The 22,399-nt window shown below is 38.1% G+C and overlaps 1 protein-coding gene and 1 long non-coding RNA gene across 2 annotated transcripts in view; both read left to right on the forward strand.

Moving 5' to 3' along the window:
* Positions 1–22,399, forward strand: part of LOC105089123 (uncharacterized) — a 515,140-nt gene that overhangs the window by 227,143 nt on the left and 265,598 nt on the right. The gene's annotated exons all lie outside the window — the stretch shown is intronic.
* On the forward strand, positions 21,504–22,297 carry HDGFL1 (HDGF like 1). The gene is given in 4 exon segments (XM_031435127.2): positions 21,504–21,615; positions 21,618–21,802; positions 21,853–21,930; positions 21,932–22,297. Coding segments are annotated over 4 exon segments (741 nt in total).

Genomic DNA, 22,399 nt, shown 5'->3' on the forward strand with positions numbered 1-22,399 from the left:
GGGTCAGCTTGTAAATGTCAGTCTCCAGTGACTTCTTCTGGAATTCTTATGGACTAGACTTTCTCTCATTCTGATACTAGAAATCACATTTCATTCTCTTATTTTTCTCCAAGAATTGTATTTCCTGGCATTTTTATTGTGGGATAACATCGGATGTAGCTGTCCAAGTCCATTCACCATTAACCACTGAGAAATTTATGTTGTATGGGGCCCCTTTTCAGAAATGGGAACTTAGATAGGAGAGGTCTCTGGCACACCATTGGTGGCACACTTAAGTAGAATTGTGGGTTTATATATATGTGAAGTACACAGACGGAGAAAGGATAGGCTGTGTGCAGAATATGTAAATAAGTAAGCTTAATTTCATTTTGAGAGTCCAAAAATGTATTTGAAGTTAGCCACAAATGAGAGGATTTCTTCATAACCTATAAAAGCCTTTTTAAAATCTTAATTATGCACACTCTTTGGAAAGGAAGGAACCAAACCTCAAAAAAGGGCATGTCCTTCCCTAAGTCAAAACTGACGGTACATGCACATAGTTCGTTTTAATTACAAAAAAGTCCCTTTTTCTTATTCATAAAATATGAGGCATTCTGGTGTTGGGTTTTTTTTTTTTTTTCTTCTTTTGACACTGAGAATAAAAAACTAACTTTGACTTAAGAAAGTCACAGATACCTACCAACCTTAACTCTGCTGCTAATTAATGCTATCAAAAGACCTCGCAGGATGTTCTGCAGCCCTTTTATCTCGGCAGGATGAGTAGCTTCAAACAGCCTCCCATCTCCCATTACCAGTTGGGTGTCATCTAAAAACTGAATAATAGCAGCAACTGTTCTTAGTAAAAATACTGCAGCCTCTTCCTCTGGAGTATAGAGTAAAAGAAAATGGGCAGCCACATAATTATCTAATGACCAGGTTTTTTTTTTTTTTTCCAAGGTAAGTTGTAAGGTCAGGATCAGCTGGGAAAGGAGCACAGGACATTTTTCTGCTTTGACAGTAAGCAAAAAGCCTCTTACTTGAAACTTTCATGTAATTATGTCCATGTTCTTTTTTCTTTTCTTCCTGCACACATACCCCACCCACACTCACACCCGGCTCTTGCTCATCATTTTAATTTGGGAAAGAGATGTTCTCTGCGTTCTTTAGCTGTGTGTATTAGAATGTCTGAAAAGTTTCAAGGTGAATTCATTTTCAGATTGTATTGCACTGTATGATAGGAAAACATGACCGGGTTTTTGGTAAAATAGCTCCAGAGTCTTTATGGGCTTTGCAGTAAAATTCCTCTGAGAGCATAAGCCAAACCGTGCATGTCACTGTCATGCTCTGTGTGAGTTTATGCTGAATATCAGCAGAGGACACAGCTCTGTGTAGATACATAAAGGACTCTTATCTTTCCCAGATGTACTTGTAAAATCATGTTTTCTGACTGCAAGTCTCATTTCCAAAGTGTTTTATTTTTTCATATTGCTATTAAATATCAGTTTATCGTATCAATGGCACAATTTCTAGTTTTAGTGAATTGATGAGATAAATCTTTTAAAAAGTAGATTGCATGGTTTTGTTTCCATTAGAGAAGATGAAATACTATAAATAAATACATACAGGAACATTTCTAAATGGCTTGAGAGCCAAAACATTTTCTGGGAACAAAAATGGACATGTACAAAATAATTCCACATTTTCCATAATATTCCAAAAAGGAACGAAAGTGAAAATTTTCTTACCAACACTAGCAATTAAAAAATATTTATTCCACTATAATTTTCAATTGGATTAGGAAAAAAAGTCTTAGAATATGATTTCATTCTTATCACAAATCAAGAAATGTAATGCCATGATTTGAGATAACACTTTTTTTTTAAAGTCATATTTTAATGGCTTATAATAACTCTTGAATAAATTAGCAGTATTTGGGGAGAAATTTTAACCAACATTTTTTCTCTTTTCTCACAAGCTAAATTGTTTGCTATTTCTGAGAGTAATACCATTGTACTTGTTAGATAATTTACAGTAAACACACATCCTCTTAATCACATCACAGAAGCTTAAATAGATTTGTAAAACCATTAAAAAATCAATACTTAGCTTTTAGGTGATGAATTAATTAATGGAGTGTGAATGCTTGAAGTCTGCACTACCCAGCATGCACTACAGTTTTTCATAACATCACTGTCAATGGGAACACTATACAAAGTAACATAATGTAACTAGCTGGGGAAGTGCTGATAAAAATATATCAATCTCTGCTTCCCAACGAGAATATTCCAGTAAAAACTTATTTTTGGTAAGAAATGCAATTCAGTATTTTTCTGTTACACACAGTGATGGAAGAAAGAATTGTTGTTGATAAGTGAAATTCAGAGAAAAAGTCATCAGGAATGTTCCAGCTTTTTTAAATTCATCAGACAATAGGTGATGGTATAAGCAGAGGCATATGAAATTGTGGAGAGCCGTGCAGATTGGGGTATAAGATTTTACTGTTTCCTCCAATAACTTGAAGTCTTTTTCTGAAAAATAGATCATATTTTTCTGTTTTCATTTGGGTTTATTCTATCCCATCCCTCTTCCAGTACCTCTTTCCACTCTTTAAAAAAATTTTTTTTCCTTAAAGATGTCAACTAAGATTTCTACAGGAAAGTGTAATCAGATGTTGGTTCCTGCCTTCAAGAACTTACACTCTAGTTGAATAACATTATAAAGTAGACCGATATTAGCAATAAAGGAGTTACTGAAACAGAAGTTTGAGGTGGCAAAACACATAATTTTGATGATGATTTTTAAGAACACCAAGTTACAAATATAAAATTAAATATGAAGTTTTTTATTTTTGATTTCAGCTAGACTTAGGCTCTCACTGAGAAAACCAGTAAAGCTGAGAAAATTTTCTTATAAATGGCCTGCTTAAGGGAACTGAGAAACTGTTGTGGCAACGAGGACTTATGGGAAAACAGCCTCTGAGAACGGGAACCATGCAGGGAGTAGTGAGGCCACTGTTAACTCCAGGACATTTGCTGACTCTGGATAGAGGACAAAAAGCTGAAGATTCCCAAGCTTTGGACAGAGAACCTCTACTAAGAGGCAGGATAATCAGTAGAGATTTTGGCAATCTGGCAGGATTAGAGACCAAAATTATAGTCTTGAGGATCCAAGACCCTAATTAAGCTAAAAATCAGTAACAAAAAATAACCAAAAAGTACCCAACTTTTAGAAAATTAAGCTATACACTTATAAGTAATATGTTGGTCAAATATGAAATCAAAGGGAAATTTTTTAAAAATTGACTATATGATAATGTGATATATAAGACATTGAATGATTAGAATGCAGCTAAAGCTGAGTTAAAAAGAAAATGTACAGTCTTACATTCATGTATTAGAGAATTCAAAAGGCTGGAAACTGATGACCTTACTATTTCAAGAAATTATAAAAAGAACAGTAAATTAATCCCAAAAAAATAAAGGGAAGAAAAATACATAACAACAGAAATGAATTAAACTGAAAAATCAACTACCACTTTCTGATTTATATGCTATATATTATTACAAGCATTCAATTCAATATTGTTTTTATTATCCCTAGAAAGTATTGTTGTTATTGCTTTATACAATTTATATTTATCCAAATGTTTAACATTTTCTTTTTTCACCATTTCTTCTGACTTTTTTTTTCTTCTTAAACTGGCCTTTCAAAGGAACATTTGTGAAGGATATTTTTGTGACATTAAATCTTCTAAATGTCTTTACTTTGTCATAATATGTACAAGATAGTTTAACTGGGTATGATATTCTAGGTTATAAGTTATTTCCTCCTAGCACCTTTAAGAGATTGTTTCATTGCCTTCTGATTTTTCCTGCTGATTCTTTTGGTCATTTATGACTTTTCTTCCTGGTATTATTCTTTTTCTCCCCCCACTGTGTTATGTTGAAGAATCAATTTCACTGTAACTATTCCATTGGGGTTTTCTGAATCTGGGGATCTTTCTCTTATTAAAAAATAATAATAATAAATATTTATGAGGAAGTTTTCCTTCAGAAGTCTGAGTTTTAGGTAGAATTAGAGGGACAGGTGTGTTAGAAAGATAAGAGGGAGAAGGTTTTCTCTGCTCAGATACCGACTTTGATTGGGTACCATGTTTTTTCTCCCAGTTATGTTTCCGTCTACCAGGATGTTTCAGGATGTGGCAGCTCTCAAGGAAAACGCTACTTTCAGAGTTAGTTTATTTCTCTTGAGTCACATTTTCACATGTTTTATGCCCTTGAAGATTTCCTTTGTTTTTCTGCCTGTTAAGCAGGACATTTGAAGAGAGGCTTACACAAAATTGTTTTGGGTCAACTTAAGTGTTTTTTGTTAGGATCAAGTTTCTGGAAATCTAGTCTGCCTTTTTACTAGAAAAGGTATTATAAAAACAATCTGTGTACACTCTTTATGTGCAGGTTTGTTTACCCTACTGGACTGTGAATTTGATCTAGTTTGAGACTCTGTTTTAAGTTACTTTTGATTCCCTGGACCCGGTATATTGCTTGATATGTAATGCACATCAGTAGATACTTTAGTTTTTAAAGGGGTGTGGAAAGCAAAACAAGGTTGGTATGGCTTTTGGGAAGGAGTGAGGAGGAGTTCAGAGGAGATGGCATTTACGGTCGGGGACAAGGAGAGGTGACTGGACATTAGACACTAGGTAATTTTGAAAGAAACAGTTTGTAAGGTGGTAGAGGTGAAAGGTATAGAGGTGAGCAGAGGAGTGAGAGTTAAATGGTGAAGATGATGGGAAAAAAATGGAGAGGGTGAGCTTGATGAGGAGGAAGGATTGAGAGAATAACATTTTTAATATGAAAACTAATCACAGCTTAGAGTGGGAAGATCTGATAAAGGTTGAAAAATTAAAGGAAAAGTGAGTAGTTGATGGAACAAGTTTGCTGAGAACGTAGTAGAACTATGAGACAAAGAGTATAGTTAGAATGGTTCACTTCAAAACAGAATAGAGAACAATAGAATGAATGGTAATAAAATTCAGTTAAGAGTAAGAGACAAGAAAGGTAAAGGAAGATTGTACCTGATAGAAACTGTTTTCTCGTTTATTTATAACATATTTCCTACCTATTACGTAAAAAGGATTAGAGCATGTGGAATGTTGGTAAAAGGGCAAGAAATTGCATCCTGAATAATTTGATTGATACAGCTGCAGGAGAATGTATAACAATAGATGGATAACACTGAATTCCATATGGAAAGGCAACAAAGAGGAAAGATTTGGGGATTATGCCCAGATGATTCAAAAGAAAGTATCATCTATATTCTCGTTTATTTTCATTTAGCTCTCTCATCTGAGAGGTGCAGAACATCAGTCTTTTCTTCTGTAATCATTGTCAGATGTACCAGACTAGCATAGGTTTGCTGAGAGCAATAATTTGGGATCCCAAGGCAAAAGTTGTGAGTCTTTCCTGAGACCAGAGTAGAAACATCCCCACCCCTTCAGTTGAGATGATGACAAGAGTTGAGACTGCGTCTGGGCTGATTTTCCCCTCCATTTTCAGCTTTGGAGACCTAGGGACTCAATGTTGAGCTTTTGTCTATGTGGAAACTTTACAACATGGTACTGCATCTGCTATTAAGGTGCTGAATCATGTACAAAATATAATGTGAATTTCTATATGGAACAGACCTTGAGAACGTTTTTATAATCAGAATTTGCTACAGACTCCACTAGCATTCTAGGTATAATTGTGTTGGAGAATGTTTTTCCCAGCACTTAAAATATTGTGTAATACTCAAGATAAATGATGTCTAAGGCAGGTAGGCATTCTTTGAATCATTGACCAGAAAGTAGATATTTTGTGGAGCCCCTCTTCTACCCTTAGATTTCCACAACCAATTGCTTTCGGTAGAAAAGAAATCCACAGCTCTGAATATCCACTTACTGAGTCCCTGAAAAGCAGTGGCCCAATACAAATATAACAAAAGATGAAACTCAGAAAGACCAAATTAAGAAACAAAGATCAAGTGGAAAATGCTCTTTCCAAAATGAAACACTTAGTCCAGGAAAGCCTCGGGTGTTAGACCTTGAAGCTGAGAAGACCTTGGCTCTGAAATCTTGGCCTCCAGTACGTAGGTGTATCTGTTCCTCTCTGTGTGGGTCCATGTGACATATACTTCTCAAGCATGGAAAAAGAAAATTCATCCCAGCCCGCAGTGTAGGGCTCTCTAAAGACAGGATCTTGTTTCTCGATCCTCCACCCCATCCTCCACAGGTTGCTATCATCATCTAAGTTCCTCTTGCCAGCCCCAGGACCAGCAATAACCCTGTTCTCTGTGGGCCATGAAGGAGGCTCTCTCTGCAGTGTCCAATTGAGATACACTTCCCTTTACCGCCTTATCAATTGCAATGCAAACCTTGTCCCCCACTTACTCAAAACATCACCAGTTAGGAACTAGGACTCTTCTTAGGAAAGGCCAGTGTAACCAATTCCTCTTATGTATCACAAGTGTTATTATGGGAGTCTTTTTAAGGGAAAGAAAAAGAACGCTTTCGTCAAAAAGAGTGGCTGTATCGGAGCTAATGTCAGGAGGTGGGATTAACCCGTGGGAAGGCACAGGTTGAACCTGGCCTTGTCTCTTCTTGTCCCAGACTTGCAGGTGAAGAGAAAGAATTTCCAATGTGTAAGGATACTGAGCATGGCTTTTGTGTCTCTTGCTTTCAAATGCATTGTCTCTCTTAACCCTTCTAAGAACAAGTGAAGAAATAAGTCCAAAGGGTTCAGCAACTTTCTCTCAGAGGATTTAAGCCCATGTGTGCTTGAAACTTAAATCATGTTAATTCCCCACTTGACCCTCCAGTGGTTTCTAGTCACACTTAGAGTAAAATCCAAAGTGTCAGTCATGCTCTGCAACGTCTTACCTACCTGGCCTGTCTCTGTCTCTGCCTTTATCGCTTGCAGTCACCCTCACCCTATCCATAGTCACGTGGTTTCCTTGCTCTCCTAACAAAGCAGCTTTGTTCCACGTGCAGGTCTCTGCCTCTCCTGGTCCCACTGCTTGGGAAGCTCTTCCCTCAGATGCCTGTGCAGTCTAGTCCAGAGTCCACTCAAACATCTCCTCCCCAGAGTAGCCTTCTCTGCTACCTGGTGTAAAAGAGCATCCACCATCCCCAGTCGTTCTGCGTTCCTTTATCCTACTTCATTTTCCTTTGAGGCCTTTTTCACTCTACGGGATGTTATCAATATCACATTATGGCTTGTCATGCCATATTTATATTGTGTTTCCCACTAAAATGTAAGTAAACTCTGTGGGTGGAGGCATTTTATCACATCAGTGCTTAGAACAACATCTGGCACTTAGGAGGTGCTCAATAAATGTTGAATACATGAATAAATTATATGATTAGCTTTCTCTCCGCAGCTCCGTGCACCCTTTTGATGCAGCAGTAACGTCGGCATTTTCTAGTTGTTGCTGGTGTTTGCTGGGTGCTCACTGCATTTGGAGCATGAGCTAAATGCCTTGCAGACTTCATTACATTTAATTTTCACACACTCACATAAAGAGATATGAGTGAGAATTCTGTTATACATTTATTATTACCTTAACTGTACCCTAATTTACATGACGACATCTTACACTCAGGAAAATTAAATAGGGAGTTGCAAAACTAAGCGGGGCAGCTGGGATTGACTCTCCAATCCATGTCTCAGGCACTGTTGACAGACATGCACATGCTAGCTCATCAGTGAGTGTGCTACATCCGTCCCCTGCTGGAATCGGTGACTTAGCCCTGCCTCTTCTTGCCCAGATTAGAAAAATTGAGGCCAAGCGTAGTTTAGAGAATAGGAAAGACAGTGCGATCTAGAACCCACACTGCTTTACACTTCCCTGCACATACCAAAGCAGCCTGTGACTAATAAAGAATCTGTTGGAAAATGTTAGCTACTGATCAAGAAGGGAAAATGTTTAGGTACCTCCTGACAACACTGATCAAAATAATACTCTCCGTGGCAAATTCAGAAGGAAAGTATGTGAAATTGACATTTGAAAGTGTGAACAATATTGAATGAAATAAGAATCCTTTGGATATAAACTCAAAATTAACTCATAGTAGTTGGGAGATTTTAGTACATTCGTGTGTGACAAAGACAGGCTCTCAACTCAAAATAGACTTCTGATCCACTTTGCAGCCGTGTTGAAGATATTTAAATGGGAATAACCTAGATGACTAAGAAACACACTCTAGCTAGCACTTATTTCTTCACAGTGTACAGCTTTGAAAATTACTGTTGGAGCAAATTTCAGTATGTCTTACTCACGGGGGTTGAAAATAGCATTGGCATTCTATTGTATTGAAGGGGGAAATCATCAAAAAACATAACTGCTGAATTCATAGGAAATAGAATATGGATGGATGGATGGATTCCTAGACAGAGACTGGTACTCATACATTTTTATCTCAACTTTATTGTTTCAAAATAATAGAACATCATAATCCAGAAGGCTCCCATTTAAGCATTTTAACTAATTACCTGCCAGCATGGAAGAAGTTATTTATACATGACATTTATCTATTTTCTCCTTAAACAATACAGAAATGACATGGCAAAGATAAAGGAAGCACAAATTCCCCAGGAAGAAGAACTGGAGGGGAGACAACATTAGAAAAGAAAGTATTTTAGAAACTTGGGAAAGAATAGACATGTAGTAGCTTATTATAGAAGAGAGAATCTAGCTAAATCTCAAGAAGGAGAAGGAGGGGGAGGGGGAAGAGAAGACCCAAACGCTATATAAAAGAAGAGTCAGAATTGGAGAGTACTCTCATAAATTTAAAAAGAGTACAGAAAAAATAAATCTAGGGGTAATCAACCCAGAAAATGGAAAAAGACATGCTCTTTCTTCCATGTTCTTCCCTGTGGGGCCTCCTTGCTGGCCAAGATTCAACAGTGAGTGACACCTGAAGGTGATCTGGAGGGCTGAGAGGATGCCTGATCGTACGGTGGTCCTGGGTATGGCAAGTGCCTGGGTATGGCAGGCAGGGATTCCACAGTGGCCTCTGGATATCCTCCTGGGAATCACCACCTCAATGCTGAAGGGAGCTGCTATTTTCTCAGATCCCTAGATCCTCGAAATCTAGGAGAGCTTTCACTTGTCTCATTTCTCTAGCCTTTCCACTGGTTTTTAAACATATAATTTCTGTCTTAAAGGGCTCTTTGCTTATAATACCTTGAGTAGTTTCTGTATCCCAGAGAAATTCTCACACAGCAGGTAAACAGGAATGAAAACTTTTTTTTTTCCTGTCTTTTTTTTTTTTAATTGAAGTATAGTCAGTTTCCAGTGTTGTGTCAGTTTCTGGTATATAGCATAACAGTTCAGTCATACATGAACATACATGTGTTTGTTTTCATACTCTTTTTCATTATAGGTTAGAGCAAGATGTTAAATATAGTTCCCTGTGCTACACAGTATACACTTTTTTTGGTCTATTTTATATATAGTAGTTAGTGTGTGTGTTTATGTGTGGAATTGGAGGTAATCCAGGTGTTTGTCACTAGAGAAATTAATAGGTGAAACATTGTGGCTGTGGTTAGTGGTGCATAGTAACATGTATCAGTTGGGATCACCAACTGTCCATATATGAAATGACTTGGACGGATCACCAAGACAAAGAAGACACAGTATTTACTGGAAAGGAGATAAAATGAGACTGATGACACACTGCATTTATGTAAATGAAAACACAGAGGCAAAACAATACTGTACAATTGACACTGGAATGTGTGTATATATGGGAGAAGGAGATGAGAGTTAGCATCAAGTGTGGATAAAGAGGAGAACATAATACTGCTCTTGACAGACTGATAATAATGACGCTCTTGACTAAGGAGCAAGATTAACTCAGCTTTCCACACCTCTCTCTCTCCCTCTCCCTCTCCCTCTCCCTCTCCTTCTCTCTCTCTCTCTCTCTCTCTCTCTCTCTCTCTCTCTCTCTCTCACACACACACACACACACACAATTGAAACTGGGCAGCCAATTCGGAACCAGTGTCCATTGATGTTTAAGTCCAGGAGTGATCTGTGACAATGGCAGTAACCATGCAGTGACTATTAAGATGAAGGTTAGATGAGAGTATTTTTAGCTGTACACTTATTGGGGACAGGGATTGAGTTGAGTTCATCGTTGTATTCCCAGTGCCTGTTGATGCTCAGTAAATTTTTGTGAAACTGAACTGAGCTGAAATCAAACTACCTCCTACCACGGAGTTCAGATTCTAAGGGCAAAATTTCCTAAATTAGAGTAAGTCATAAAAATAATCAGATCTCTCTTTTTAGTGCTGCTGCATCAGTAGAGAATAGGGAGCCATGAATAGCAGGCTCACCGTTGCCTTAGTTTTGATGATAAAAGTGTCAAGTACAGGGACGTAAAGTTAGCCCCCTGCTTACTGACCATGAGCTTTTACACCAGCTCTCTAGAGAAGGGGTTACTGGGTGGACTGGGGTAGTTTAGTCAGAACTCGATCTCTTAGCAGTGTCTGTGGTCTTACACAACCACATCTGGAATGAGAGGGCTCAGTCAATGACCATTCAAGAAACAATTATTTTTCATGCATTTTAAGGAATCTTTGTTTTAGACTTCAAATGACCTTAAACTTGTATATAATCATTGGAATAATTCCACTCATCATGTGGGAAGATCAGGTCACTACATAGAAGATATCTCTAGAAAACTGGTATTCAATAACACGTGTTGACAATTATAACAAAGGTTAAGAAATATAGTATGTATGTATGTTTACATTTATATATACAAGTACATATACACATACATACATGTTACACACACACACACACACACTTTTTATGGACTTGACCCAGAGGACATTTGCTCTTATACGCAGCTTTATTGCTTAATTGGTAATTAGGTCCTGCTTGCTTGTGTGTGGCATTAACATAAATTGAGAGCCACACCAGGTGCATTCAATTAAAAGTTTTAAAGGGAGGTATCATGTTTTACCCACTTGGTTGCATTTTGAAAATACATTTAATAGGTTTATTCCAATGTCAGGGTTGCAATAAATGAAAGTCAAGCTGACTGAAAGCAGACCTGTCTTGTGGGCTAATCTTCCTGTCTCCTAATTCCCATCACCAGCTTTGAACCGATTTAGTCATCTTTTTGCAGGCGTTGCCAAAGCCTGTGGCTGAGGCCTGCAGTTGCTCTTCCCCTGCACTAGAAGAGCTGCATATTTTTCTTCACTTGGAATGTTACTAGTCCGGGTCAGGCTAACTGTCAGAACTAACAAGGCACGGGGCCAATGATATCCATTATTTCTATAAAATAGCTGGATAGACTTAGGGGCAGCAGGAATAAGAAAGACTTAAACAGAGGCATTAAGTAAACAGTGGTTCTGTTGGCCAAGGTCCTGCCTCTTGTTACTGTTCTTTCACTGGCTCTTGGCATGCCTGATGAACCGCTAGGAAGGGCCTTGACTAGCAGGCATCAGAGGTCTACTGGAGCATCATGCAATGTGATTATTTTTAGGCTTTTCTGAGAATGTGAAAAGTGTGTGGAATACCTTAAAGCTGAAAACTCAAGTGGAGAGAAGTAAGATACTTAGCTTTAGATACTGGATTTCTCTGGGAAATTAGTCAATGCTGATCCAATTAGTTGTTGCTAATACTTTCCTGGAAGAATATTCCTTTAAATGCAATAACACAGTACTTAAGAGTTTTAATGTTTCTTAGAGGACACAGATAGGTGCACATATATTCACCTCTTGCATCAGCTTCTCCAAAATTGAATGACTCCTAGGACAAGTTTTTATGTGAAACTGCTAGGACCCCCATAAAATTCTCCCTCAATATTCCCACTGGATTGTGTACCCAGAGCTCTACAGTTTAACATGCTATCTTGGTAGCCGTCAACACCACTAATGCAAGGTACTTAAACTATATTTCCTGTCCTTTCAAATCTTACTCATTCCTTAAGAAAATCCTCCACTCCTCCTGCCCCATTCAAAAAGTCTCCCCTGACTATTTTTGTATAAATGCGTACGAGTTTTTGTATTTATTAGAATTTGTGTTGTATTCTCTCAGTGTTTCATGTTAGAATGTTTCATGTTAGAATCTTTTCTCCTCAATTAACTTGCAGACTGCTAAAGGGAAAAAGTAGGCATGACATTTTATAACTTTCTGATACCTTAATTGCATCTTAATTAGATGTTATAAATTCATGCTTTGAGACCTTCCCTTTTTGATCCAACATATGGCAAATAGCAGATAAAATATAAAAGATACACAATTAAGTAACTTCGAAGTACTAAATGTACTGAGAGACCAGAAATGGAATGAAATGCAAAATGTTAAGAGACACTAACACTGCAGGTCTGTTGGGATCTGCGGCTGGAAGCAAGAGGTGGTTGCTGCGGGGTAGAAGGAAACATGGCCCCTTATGTGCAGTGGGGCTCAAGAGCTGGTCTCGCTGCTTGGCCACGTGGAACTTCCTGAGACTGAAAAGGCAGGTAGAAAAAGCCCTGATTTACTAATTTTGGGGGATACAGTGTTTATAATGTTGCCTCTCATAGATGCCCAAAGAAGCAGACAGCCTTATAGCCAGGTAACCTTGAGCCAAGCCACCACTTGGCAGCAGGAAATGAAATCATGACAGATTAAATAAAAATAAGAGAAAAATATCAGTGGTTTTAAAATCAGTGTGCTTGGAAGCTCTGAAGGACAGAGAAGTGAATAGCTCCACAGAAAGAAAAAGCAAGTATGAAACCAAAACAGACATAAATGAAATAATGGAGGGTAAATATTTAAAAAATTAGAAATTCTTAAAATGAGAACTATTGTTTTTAAATATTGATTATAACTGGGATAACCTTTAAATGAGACACAAAGAATCAATAAATGGGAATACAGTTTTGAGAAATTTTACAGAATGTAACACAGTGGGTAGAGACATAAAATATGTGTAAGAAATATGAGAGACTGAGGTAATCATACTTGTGTAAGTGTTCCAGAGGAGAACTGAAGAAGTGTCTGAAAGGATCTATTTAAAAATGCAAGAATTTTCTGAATTGAAGACTGACATGAGTTTAGAGTAAAAATCTCCACCAAGTATCAAATCATAATAAATAAAAATAAGTTCATAGCCATGCCTGTCTTAATGTTACAGTAGTATACCAAGGATAAAGAGATTTGATAGCTGGGAAAGAGAAAGACATGATACCTGAAAAGGAATAACCATTATAAATGATGGAAGAGTACAGAATAATGCCTTCATAATCTTAAAGGACTAAAAATTTTAAATATAAATTATATACCCCACTAATATACTCTTTAATAATGAGATTGTAATAAATATATCTTTATATAAAGCTTAGAGAATTTATCTATTAACTATATCCTCACTATAACAATTTCTGACAAATTTCCTTTATTGAAAGTAAAGGAAGAGTGTGTAAGAAATTAATGATAGAAGCTGTGAATACATGTAATAAACTAATTGTAAAAATTAACTATTAGAATATTTCAAAAATGTGAAATTTGAGACAATTAAAAGTTGAGGGTTACGGCTACTTAAAACATGCTCAAGTCTTTAGATTTGTTTAGACAAGTTTAGAGTTATGAATGTTAAATACTAATTGCTGAAGGAAGAGTTACCAAACCAGCAGAAGGGAAGACAGTAATAATGAAATAATGAAGGTGTTTATGATACTGTATCAGTCCACAGGAAGGGAGAAAAGCAGCAAAACAAAAATAAAAACAAACAAACAAACAAAACCCTGTGAAGACATAATAAATCGACACAAAATGCGATGGTAGACATAGAGTGCATCTCAGCATGTTAAGAAGATTAAATTCCCTTAATAAAAGATGAGAGTGAAAGCAATCTACCTTGTACCATTGGCCCTCTGTATCTGCGCATTCAGCATGTGCAGATTCGACCCACAGTGCGTTGGATCTGCGGAAGTAGAACCAGGGATACTGAGGGCTTACTGTACTCGCCATTTCATATAATGGACTCAAGCATCCATGGATTTTTGGTGTCAGGGGAGGTGGATGAGAAGTGTCTTGGAACCAATCTTCTGCCCATATAGTGGGAGGACTGTATACTAGTTTCAAGGGTATAATTAAACAAAACTGCATAGAATGGTTAAAATTAAGAGCTATTAACATTCAAATGTTAATCAAAAAAAAAAAAAAAGCTTCTGCTGCATACTACTATCAAAGTAGAATTTAAAGCAAAAGCCTTCAATAGGGCAATTATTTTATTCCAATAAAATGAAGATTCTAAGAGAAGCAAAACAATATAAAAATAAAGAATAGGTAGGTGCTTAATAATAGAGCCTTGAAATGCACAAAGGAGATACAAACCTAATTTGAAGTAAACTAACAAATCTAGGAATACCATAGAAAATCTTAACATATTTTTATCATAATTAGACAAAATATTAGCAAGTATATGGAAATACTGAACAAAACAAATGTTATGTTAAAAGTGTATGAATTATTAAACAGATCATATAGTAGATCACAAATAATATTTCAGAATATATCAAAGCCTTGGTATAGCACAGACCACTTGGTATGGTTAAAACATTCTGTGCTCATGTGTTTCTCTCAGCATGAGCTTTCTGGTGGCCACACAGTAAGCACTCAGATGTTGGATAATGTGAACTGCTGTCCTGAAAGATACATTATATTCCAGATTTCAATTTTTGCTGTTTTCTACAAATGCAGCCTACAAACTGCCTGTCCACTCATGAGAGTCCTGTAAAGTGAATTGAAGAAAAAACTGAGAAAACTGAATAAAACCAGATTATCTTTCACAATATGAAAAAGCTATATGTGTCCATCTTTTTTTTTCAGTTATATGGAAGGTGTGAAGCAGCAGAATTAGCGAAGGCAAAAGAACTCAGTTATTTCAAAATTATAATCAGTTGAAGTGTCATTAGTTAATTGTGAATTAATATTACATTGTTCTGTTTAATAGTTAAGCATTTTGTATTTATCTGTTCAATGAAAACTTTATTCATTTGCTTTTACTAAAAGAGAAAAAAACTTGGTCAGCCATCATGAAACAAGATGGCAGCTGGTAGAAAGCTCAGAATATATCCCTTTTGAAAACTTAAAAAAAATTATCTTACATAGTTAGTTTACAGCTATAAATATCCTAGGTGAAAAAGAAAGGCTGGACATTTTTAAAAGAATTGACATTTTATCTATTAAATTTACATTGGATAGATAGCATGTCTATACCAACATTTCCTGATGTGTAGTTAACGTCATTTTACCTTTATAAATATCTACCAATCATAGCACATAAGTATAATTGTTGCTGTGCTGAGAGACTTTTTTTTCAGGGTTTTTTTGTTTTGTTTCTAATGGAGGTGTGAAAAAGTTCTAGGTTCAGCTGAAGTTCCTAATGAAGAAACACAGTTGAGAGACTTTCTGGTAAGGAACACAGTCTCACTCAGACACCCTTAGGATCAAATCTGCACCCTTTAGTTCTCCTTCCCCAAACTCCATCATCAAAGACATACATACCTGATAACGCTATTTTTAATGTAGTGTTTTTAATGTAAGGATATATGTAAACTGAACTCAAATTGTAGCTGGAAAAACCTCAGGAAACTGGAACTGCTCTAAGGACTGACAGTTTTTCCATCTCACTTTTATGATCCTTCTGGTATCTTACTGTTCGTCACAGTTTTGCTTTCTTGGCTTCTACTTCATTCTTCTCTCCATTTTCTCTCAACCAACTTCTCTGGTTGGTTATAGGTTGTATTTCCTCGCTGATTGTGCTCACAGTGAATAGGTGGGCAGGCCAAAAAAAAGGAGAAAGGCAGTATAGCAAAGTGTTTTAGAAGTGAGAAGATTAAGTGCTTACATCAGGGTGGCATTAAGTGCTCAATAAATGGTAGTTAAAAATTAGTAGCTCTATTGTAGTTTTGCTTATTGTGTATATATTCCTGCTGGGGTTCTACTTTGACAAAAGTAGGAACAGGGTGCAGGCTTTCATTATGTCTGGCTTTGAAGAGCAAAGATGCTAACTAACTGTTTAACTGTTTCATGAGGATCCAAAATACTGTATTTTGTCAAAGAGGAAAACTTTTTTCACTGTGAAGAGTGACCAGAGAGAAAAGTGATAATGATATTTGTTCAAAGAGTCATCATTCGTGTTATACAGGACATTTTACTGAGGCATGTAAAAGTGTGTTTTTATCACCAACTCCAATTTTAAAATAAACTCTAAAAAAAAAAAAAAAAAAAAAAAAAAAAGGTATTGCTTGTTGAAGTTTCCCTAAACTCAAATGCTAGTTCAGGAAAGTTATGTCAAGTTTCTACTGCCCTGATTTTCTTTTACTTGATCTCTGGTCCACGCTGTATGAGTTTTTGAAGTATATAAAAACCACTTAACTCCTTTGAGTATTTATTTATTTCAACAAGTAATACACATATTCTCTAGTACAGAAAAACGTAACCCATTCCAAGCACCAAATATTTCTTTAAAGTGTTTAAAAAGAGAAAGTCATCCACCTCCAATAATCCCTTGGTTAAAAGATAACCATCAACTCAACAGACATCGCTAAACCAAAACTAAATGAAAAGTTAGTCATTTTGTAATCATAAAATAGGAAAAACTTGAAAAAAATCAAATTTATTGTCCACCTCCACATACCATTTTCATTACTTCAAAAGTAGCCATCTTGGCTTAAAAATTCCCTCCTTTTCAACGTCATGCACATTTGCTGATGACGTCCTTAAACGGAAGTGGTATAAAGTACTTATTCCCAAAGATTAATGTTTTAGTAATTATATTGAAAACTAGGAGACTATTGGAAATAAAAGTGAGGAACGATTGATGTGAAGACTGAAGTTACATCATCAAAAACTTTAACATGACTTTCTGAAAACTTTGGTCATTTTAACCATTTATATGATGTTTTAATGTAATGGCAAGAAGTACAAAATTGAAATTGCAAAGCCGAGTTCCATAATTGCTTATAGATATGATGTTGTTGATCTTGGATCTTTAAAAAACAAAGTGTTTTTATTGTGCGAAGAACATACCTCCTCCAAATAATAGGAAAAATATATGATTACAATAAAATTAAAGGAACGCTGGCAAAGTGTCAAGCTAAAATTAGAACCAGAAACAATTTGCAGGGGGGCAGGGTTGGAACAACAGTAACAAGAAAAAATGTATATCACACACTCAAAAAAATTGCACTTAACAAAATAGAGCTACTACAGGCTACTTTAATATTAATGGCTAATAGTAATTGAACACACTTGGCACATATTGTTCTGTTTATTTCAAGCAACCGTCCTCTCAAATGGGTACTAAGATTATCCACACTTTAAAGAACTAGGTTTCACATAGGCTGATAAATTACCTATGTTGTATATATTTTGTCCTGTCTTTCCACTCAACTTTATATTGTAGGCTTTTTCCCAGTCACTAAATTATTCTTTAGAAACTCGAAACACACAGAAGATGGTCATCAAATTATATAATTATTATGTAAGTAGACCATTGTTATTTGCATCCAACCCCCAATTTTTTTAATACTCACCAGCATTGATAACTTGTTTAAACTTTGCTAATTAGATTAGATTAGAAAAAAAAAAACTCATAGTTTCATGTGGCAGAGCTTGAATACATATTATCATTGCAAGATTCAAATTAGAGCAAATATTAGTATTATTTAACACATTTTATTAAAAATGTTTTCCCAAAGAGTAATTAAAAAAATTTAAGCCCCCCAAAAGTCAGTATGATGAAATGTAGTTATTCTTAACCAGCTACATTTATCCATTTTAGAGTGGCCTTTTTCCTTCCATGGCCACGAAAACAGCATTTTTGCAAACAACTCTGATCTTTCCACTTGCCCCCTCCTACTCTCTACCCCATTACATTTATGATTGGCCAAGGGGGTCCAAATCACCATCTACACATACATCACTTGGAAAATGTGCACTCTCATCTCTCCCTCCCCAAGCCCCATCATCAAAGGTAGATACAGACTGGACTCACGATTCACGTTGATAATGTTGCAGTTCCTTGGGAACATCCCTTAACATTATCCCTTGGCTGTGGGATATCCGCGTTGGTGCTGAGTTTATCCCTACTCCCAGCAGATCCCGTGGATTTCAGAAATCCTTGAGGCTTTAAAGGTTCAGCTAAGTGGACACTGATGAAATGTAGAGATGACAAAATATAGAGCTAGCTCACCTCCTGTAACTTTGAAAGAAAGGAGGATGGGGGGGTGGATTTTCTATCCATGGTGGGGCAAGGGGTTTATTTTCTGTATAATTATGTCTGCTAGAACATTTTAGAAAGAAAAGCCTTGACCCCAAATACCAGCCTTGTACAAACACTTCTGTTGTACAAACCCGTAGGCAGCTCGTATTTTCTAATGAAGACAGAAGCACATGGAAAACAATTACATTTATTTTAAATCATAGTTTACACCAAAGTAATTGAATTTAAAACTAATTAAACAAGAAAACATCAATTAGATATCTATTCTCTCTCTTGTACAATTACTTAGTTTTATTGCCCATGTGTCATAATTGTTGCCAAGCAGCTTTTAAATCCGATCATTAGTTTTCCAGAAAAGGAAACTGTGAAACATTGTATGTTGTGGAATCGAGGTGTTTTGATAGGTATGTTGCTGCTGCTGAGATTAGGTCCTTTTTACAAATGGGTGTTCTTGGTACATGTGATTTTGTTAGAAATATTTCAGCTTGTGGAGATCTAGTTGCTGAAAATTAATAATTGTAGTTGCCCAGGAGTACTCTTTATAAAACAGTCAAATCTAAACCTAACCAAGTCACCATGAACACCACTTACTGCTCTCCTCACTGAGCAAAAGAGAGACCGTACCTTTAAGAATAAGTTGGTTTCAAGGGTAAAAGATGCCAAGATCATGCTTTGTAATTGCATCACTGAGCATGCAGGTATAAAAGGAAGGGGGTGTCTGTGAAAGGGGTGTCTAACTCTTGAAATGCATTTAACTTGTGCTCAACGTTCCTCTTATTCTCCTCTCTTTGGAATTAGTTACCATGAGGTGATAAATTTAGTTGAAGAACACTGTTTAAAAAATGGTATTTCCAGGTAACAAGAACCTTTATGCTGTTTCATTCAAAAGTCGTGGTGGATATGATTCCATATATAATTTCATGTGTAATATAGAATTCGGTAGGCAGATGACTTTTCTTCATTCTTCAGTGTCCTTATTCATGGCTGGTCTCCTTTTGATACATCTATTCCTCTACTTAGCCTAATAATAATATCCTGATCCCATCCATAATGAAATTCTACATCACACTTGTTAGTACATCATTAAACTTTATACCCATTGTCTGAACTTTCATACTCATAATCTCGTTAATACATATAACAATCCTGGGGGAAATTCTAAATATTACTTTAAATATCCTAAGATCATGTAACAGAGGCTCAGAAAGATATTTATTCTCAGCCTTATAAGGCTGGTAAGCAAGTGAATTTCTCCTGGATTTCCTTCAGTATTTATGTAAGTTCATGATTCTTAACATGACTTAGCACTTGAAGACTAGCTTGCATTTCTCTGTAATGAAGTTTTCACTCTTAAATTATATTTTAAAGTCCTCAAAGATAAGTATCTTTTGTGCCAGCCCTTAGACCCACACTGAATCAGTGGGCAAGGGGTGGAGGTACAAAAATGACACTCCTTTGCCAAATAGAATATCTGTTACCCTCTGCAAATCTAGATCCTTCTCTGCTAGATTTTCTTCCCTCTACTTCCCTACTTTTGGTTTCCATATTTTGATAGATTTTTGGTTCTTTGCTTTAACCCTCAGATCCATACCTGTTAACCTGCAGTGATTCAGCTACCCACCAGTTTTTGATGTTTGGCTTATACTCATGTGGTCCATTTGCCTAAGATCACTCTCAACTTAAACAGCTGGCTTTAAGGTTTGGTTACACCTTCGGACTGAGCCCATGGGACAACTAGTTACCCTTTCTGGACATGCATTGTAGGTGTCAGTTAACTGGTAAAGTTGTAGATATTTGTGAGACAGATAAGCATTCAAAGAAAATGGCTTGACAGAAGAGCTGAAAGAACTTGTTTAAAATTATCAAACGTATCATATTTGTTTTGCCTTGTTGGGAGAAGGTAACTTCTTTTGCTGAGAACAGGTCTCTACCACCCAGAGATAAAGTGGCTGATCCAACCCAGCAAACCAGAAACAGATTTGAATTGTATTGAAATGGGTTAATGGTGCTAATGCCCCACTGGTCACTGTTGGTTACACTAGGAAAAAAAAGAAAAAAAAAACTTTGTTGTTAATTGCATGATTGATATTGAAAGGTCTTTGTCATAATAGCCAAGAGCAGTATTATGATAAATTTGGCTAGATTTCAGAGTGCCAGCTTACAGCTAGCTAACAGGACTCAAAAACTATGTAGACAATTGTGTAACAACTGCAGTTACATGGAAACTCCCATAAATATCAGTTAAGGAGGAAAGTCTATTCTTAAAATAGTCTCGCAGCTGAGATGATGCTTTTTTAGTCTGTAGCCCTCAGAAAGATCTAGTTACCAACAAGATATTTGATATGAGCAGACCTCTACCAAATTCTTAAGCCCAGCTTTCTCCTCTGTAAGTAGGTCCTGAGAGCATTTGACATACTTTCTGTTTATAGCTATACAGTATTATCTCTCACAATATTCAAAAATCGCCAGAAGGGTAAAGGCTATGCCCAGCATCCTGTGTATAGGAGGAGATTTTGACATGGTCATGATGCTGCTATACACATTTTGTGTCCTAACCCCCCAAGTACTACATGTTTAGGGTACTGGTTCCCAAGGGATGTGCACTCTAGACATGCCGTCAACATTGTTGACTCTATCCCTTTGCCTCCACTCTGGTCTTGAATCCCCTTGCAGGGTTCCAGTGTTAGATATCAAGGAGATCAGAAAAGTGGTGAAACCACTGGCCCAGGCATCTCATCACTGCCTCCGGAGGCAAGAGTGGAGTTTTCTGTAATGAGCAGATTAGGGGTCCCAAGGGATACTGCAGGTTTGCACTAGTCTGTTACTAGTTTCACCGAAATGTGTGCTAATTGTGTCACTGCGTTTTCTTGTCACGTTGTCCCATCTGCCCCTTTCTGAGCCACTCAGGCTCACAGTAAAACGATGCCAATTTCACGGCCCAGGTGCCCTAGCGATCGATTCGCACAGGACCACTGTCAGCACAACCGCCACCTGGGATACCCAAGCTCTCCCCTCCATCTTTCTAGAAACTCTGGCATGAATAGTTGGTCCAAACAGGCTTCAGGTCTCAGAGATAATGCACTCTTCACTCTTCACACTAGAACCTTCTCAGTGCGCCCGAGCATTGCGGCCCTGCTGTGCGCGCCTGGGGCCCCCTCGAGGAGGGGCCGCGTGCCACCCAAGCCCAGCAGCCGCTGTCCTCGCGCGCCGTTGGGGGTCGGTCTTTCCTGCCGTCGCCGAGGCCGGGTCCTCAGCCATGTCATGGTTCTGCCGAAACAGGTACTAGAGCGGGGACCTGGTGTTCGCCAAGTTAAAGGGCTACGCCCACTGGCCGTCCAGGATCCAGCATATGGCCAAAGCCAACAGCTACCGTTTTTCTTCGGGACCCACAAGACGGCCTTCCTGGGCCCCAAGCATCTCTTCCCGTATGAGGAGTCCAAGGAGAAGTTCGGCAAACCCAGCAAGAGGAGAGGGTTCAGCCAGGGGCTGTGGGAGATGGAGAAAACTCCACCTGTTTAGGCTTCCGATTACCTGTTCGCCCGAGAGAAGAGCTGCGCGAGGGGCCTGAGCCCGAGCCCGAGCCCGAGCCCGAGCCCGAGCCCTAGCCCGAGCCCAAGCCCAAACCCTAGGTCACCGAGGACGGCGGGGACCCGAAGAGCCCCACAGACGGCGGCGGCCGTGGGGCTGAGCAGGGGGGAACCCGGCATCCACCTGCCGGCGGAGGAGGACGAGATTCAGCCGCTGAAGAGAACCGCGGCGGCCCCGCCAGAGGACATCCCCAAAAAACCCAGAGAGGCCGATCCCGAAGAAGGGGAGGAGATGGAGGAGGTGGTGACCGCCTCCGTGGAGGATGCCAGGCCGCTCCTCGTGGAGGCGGAGAATCACAGCCCTGTGTCTGAGCCGAGCCCCGCCTGCGGGACGAGCCGGAGCAGGAGGAAGAGGCTGCCGAGAGAGGCGGGAGGGCCCAGGCGTCTGAGGCTTCTAGAGCTGGTAGTCACCAAAGTTTCAAGAAGAACCCCAGCCCGGTTCCTGCTGTGGCCTGGCTGTTAACTGGGGAAACTGGCCATGGTCTGCAAACTGGGACAGCCTCCCCCACCCCCGCGCACTCTCCTCATCCACTCTCCCACTGCACGCCAGGCCCTGGGGGATCGA

Source organism: Camelus dromedarius, chromosome 19, assembly GCF_036321535.1.
Source record: "Camelus dromedarius isolate mCamDro1 chromosome 19, mCamDro1.pat, whole genome shotgun sequence".
In the NCBI taxonomy this organism is placed as follows: Eukaryota; Metazoa; Chordata; class Mammalia; order Artiodactyla; family Camelidae; genus Camelus; species Camelus dromedarius.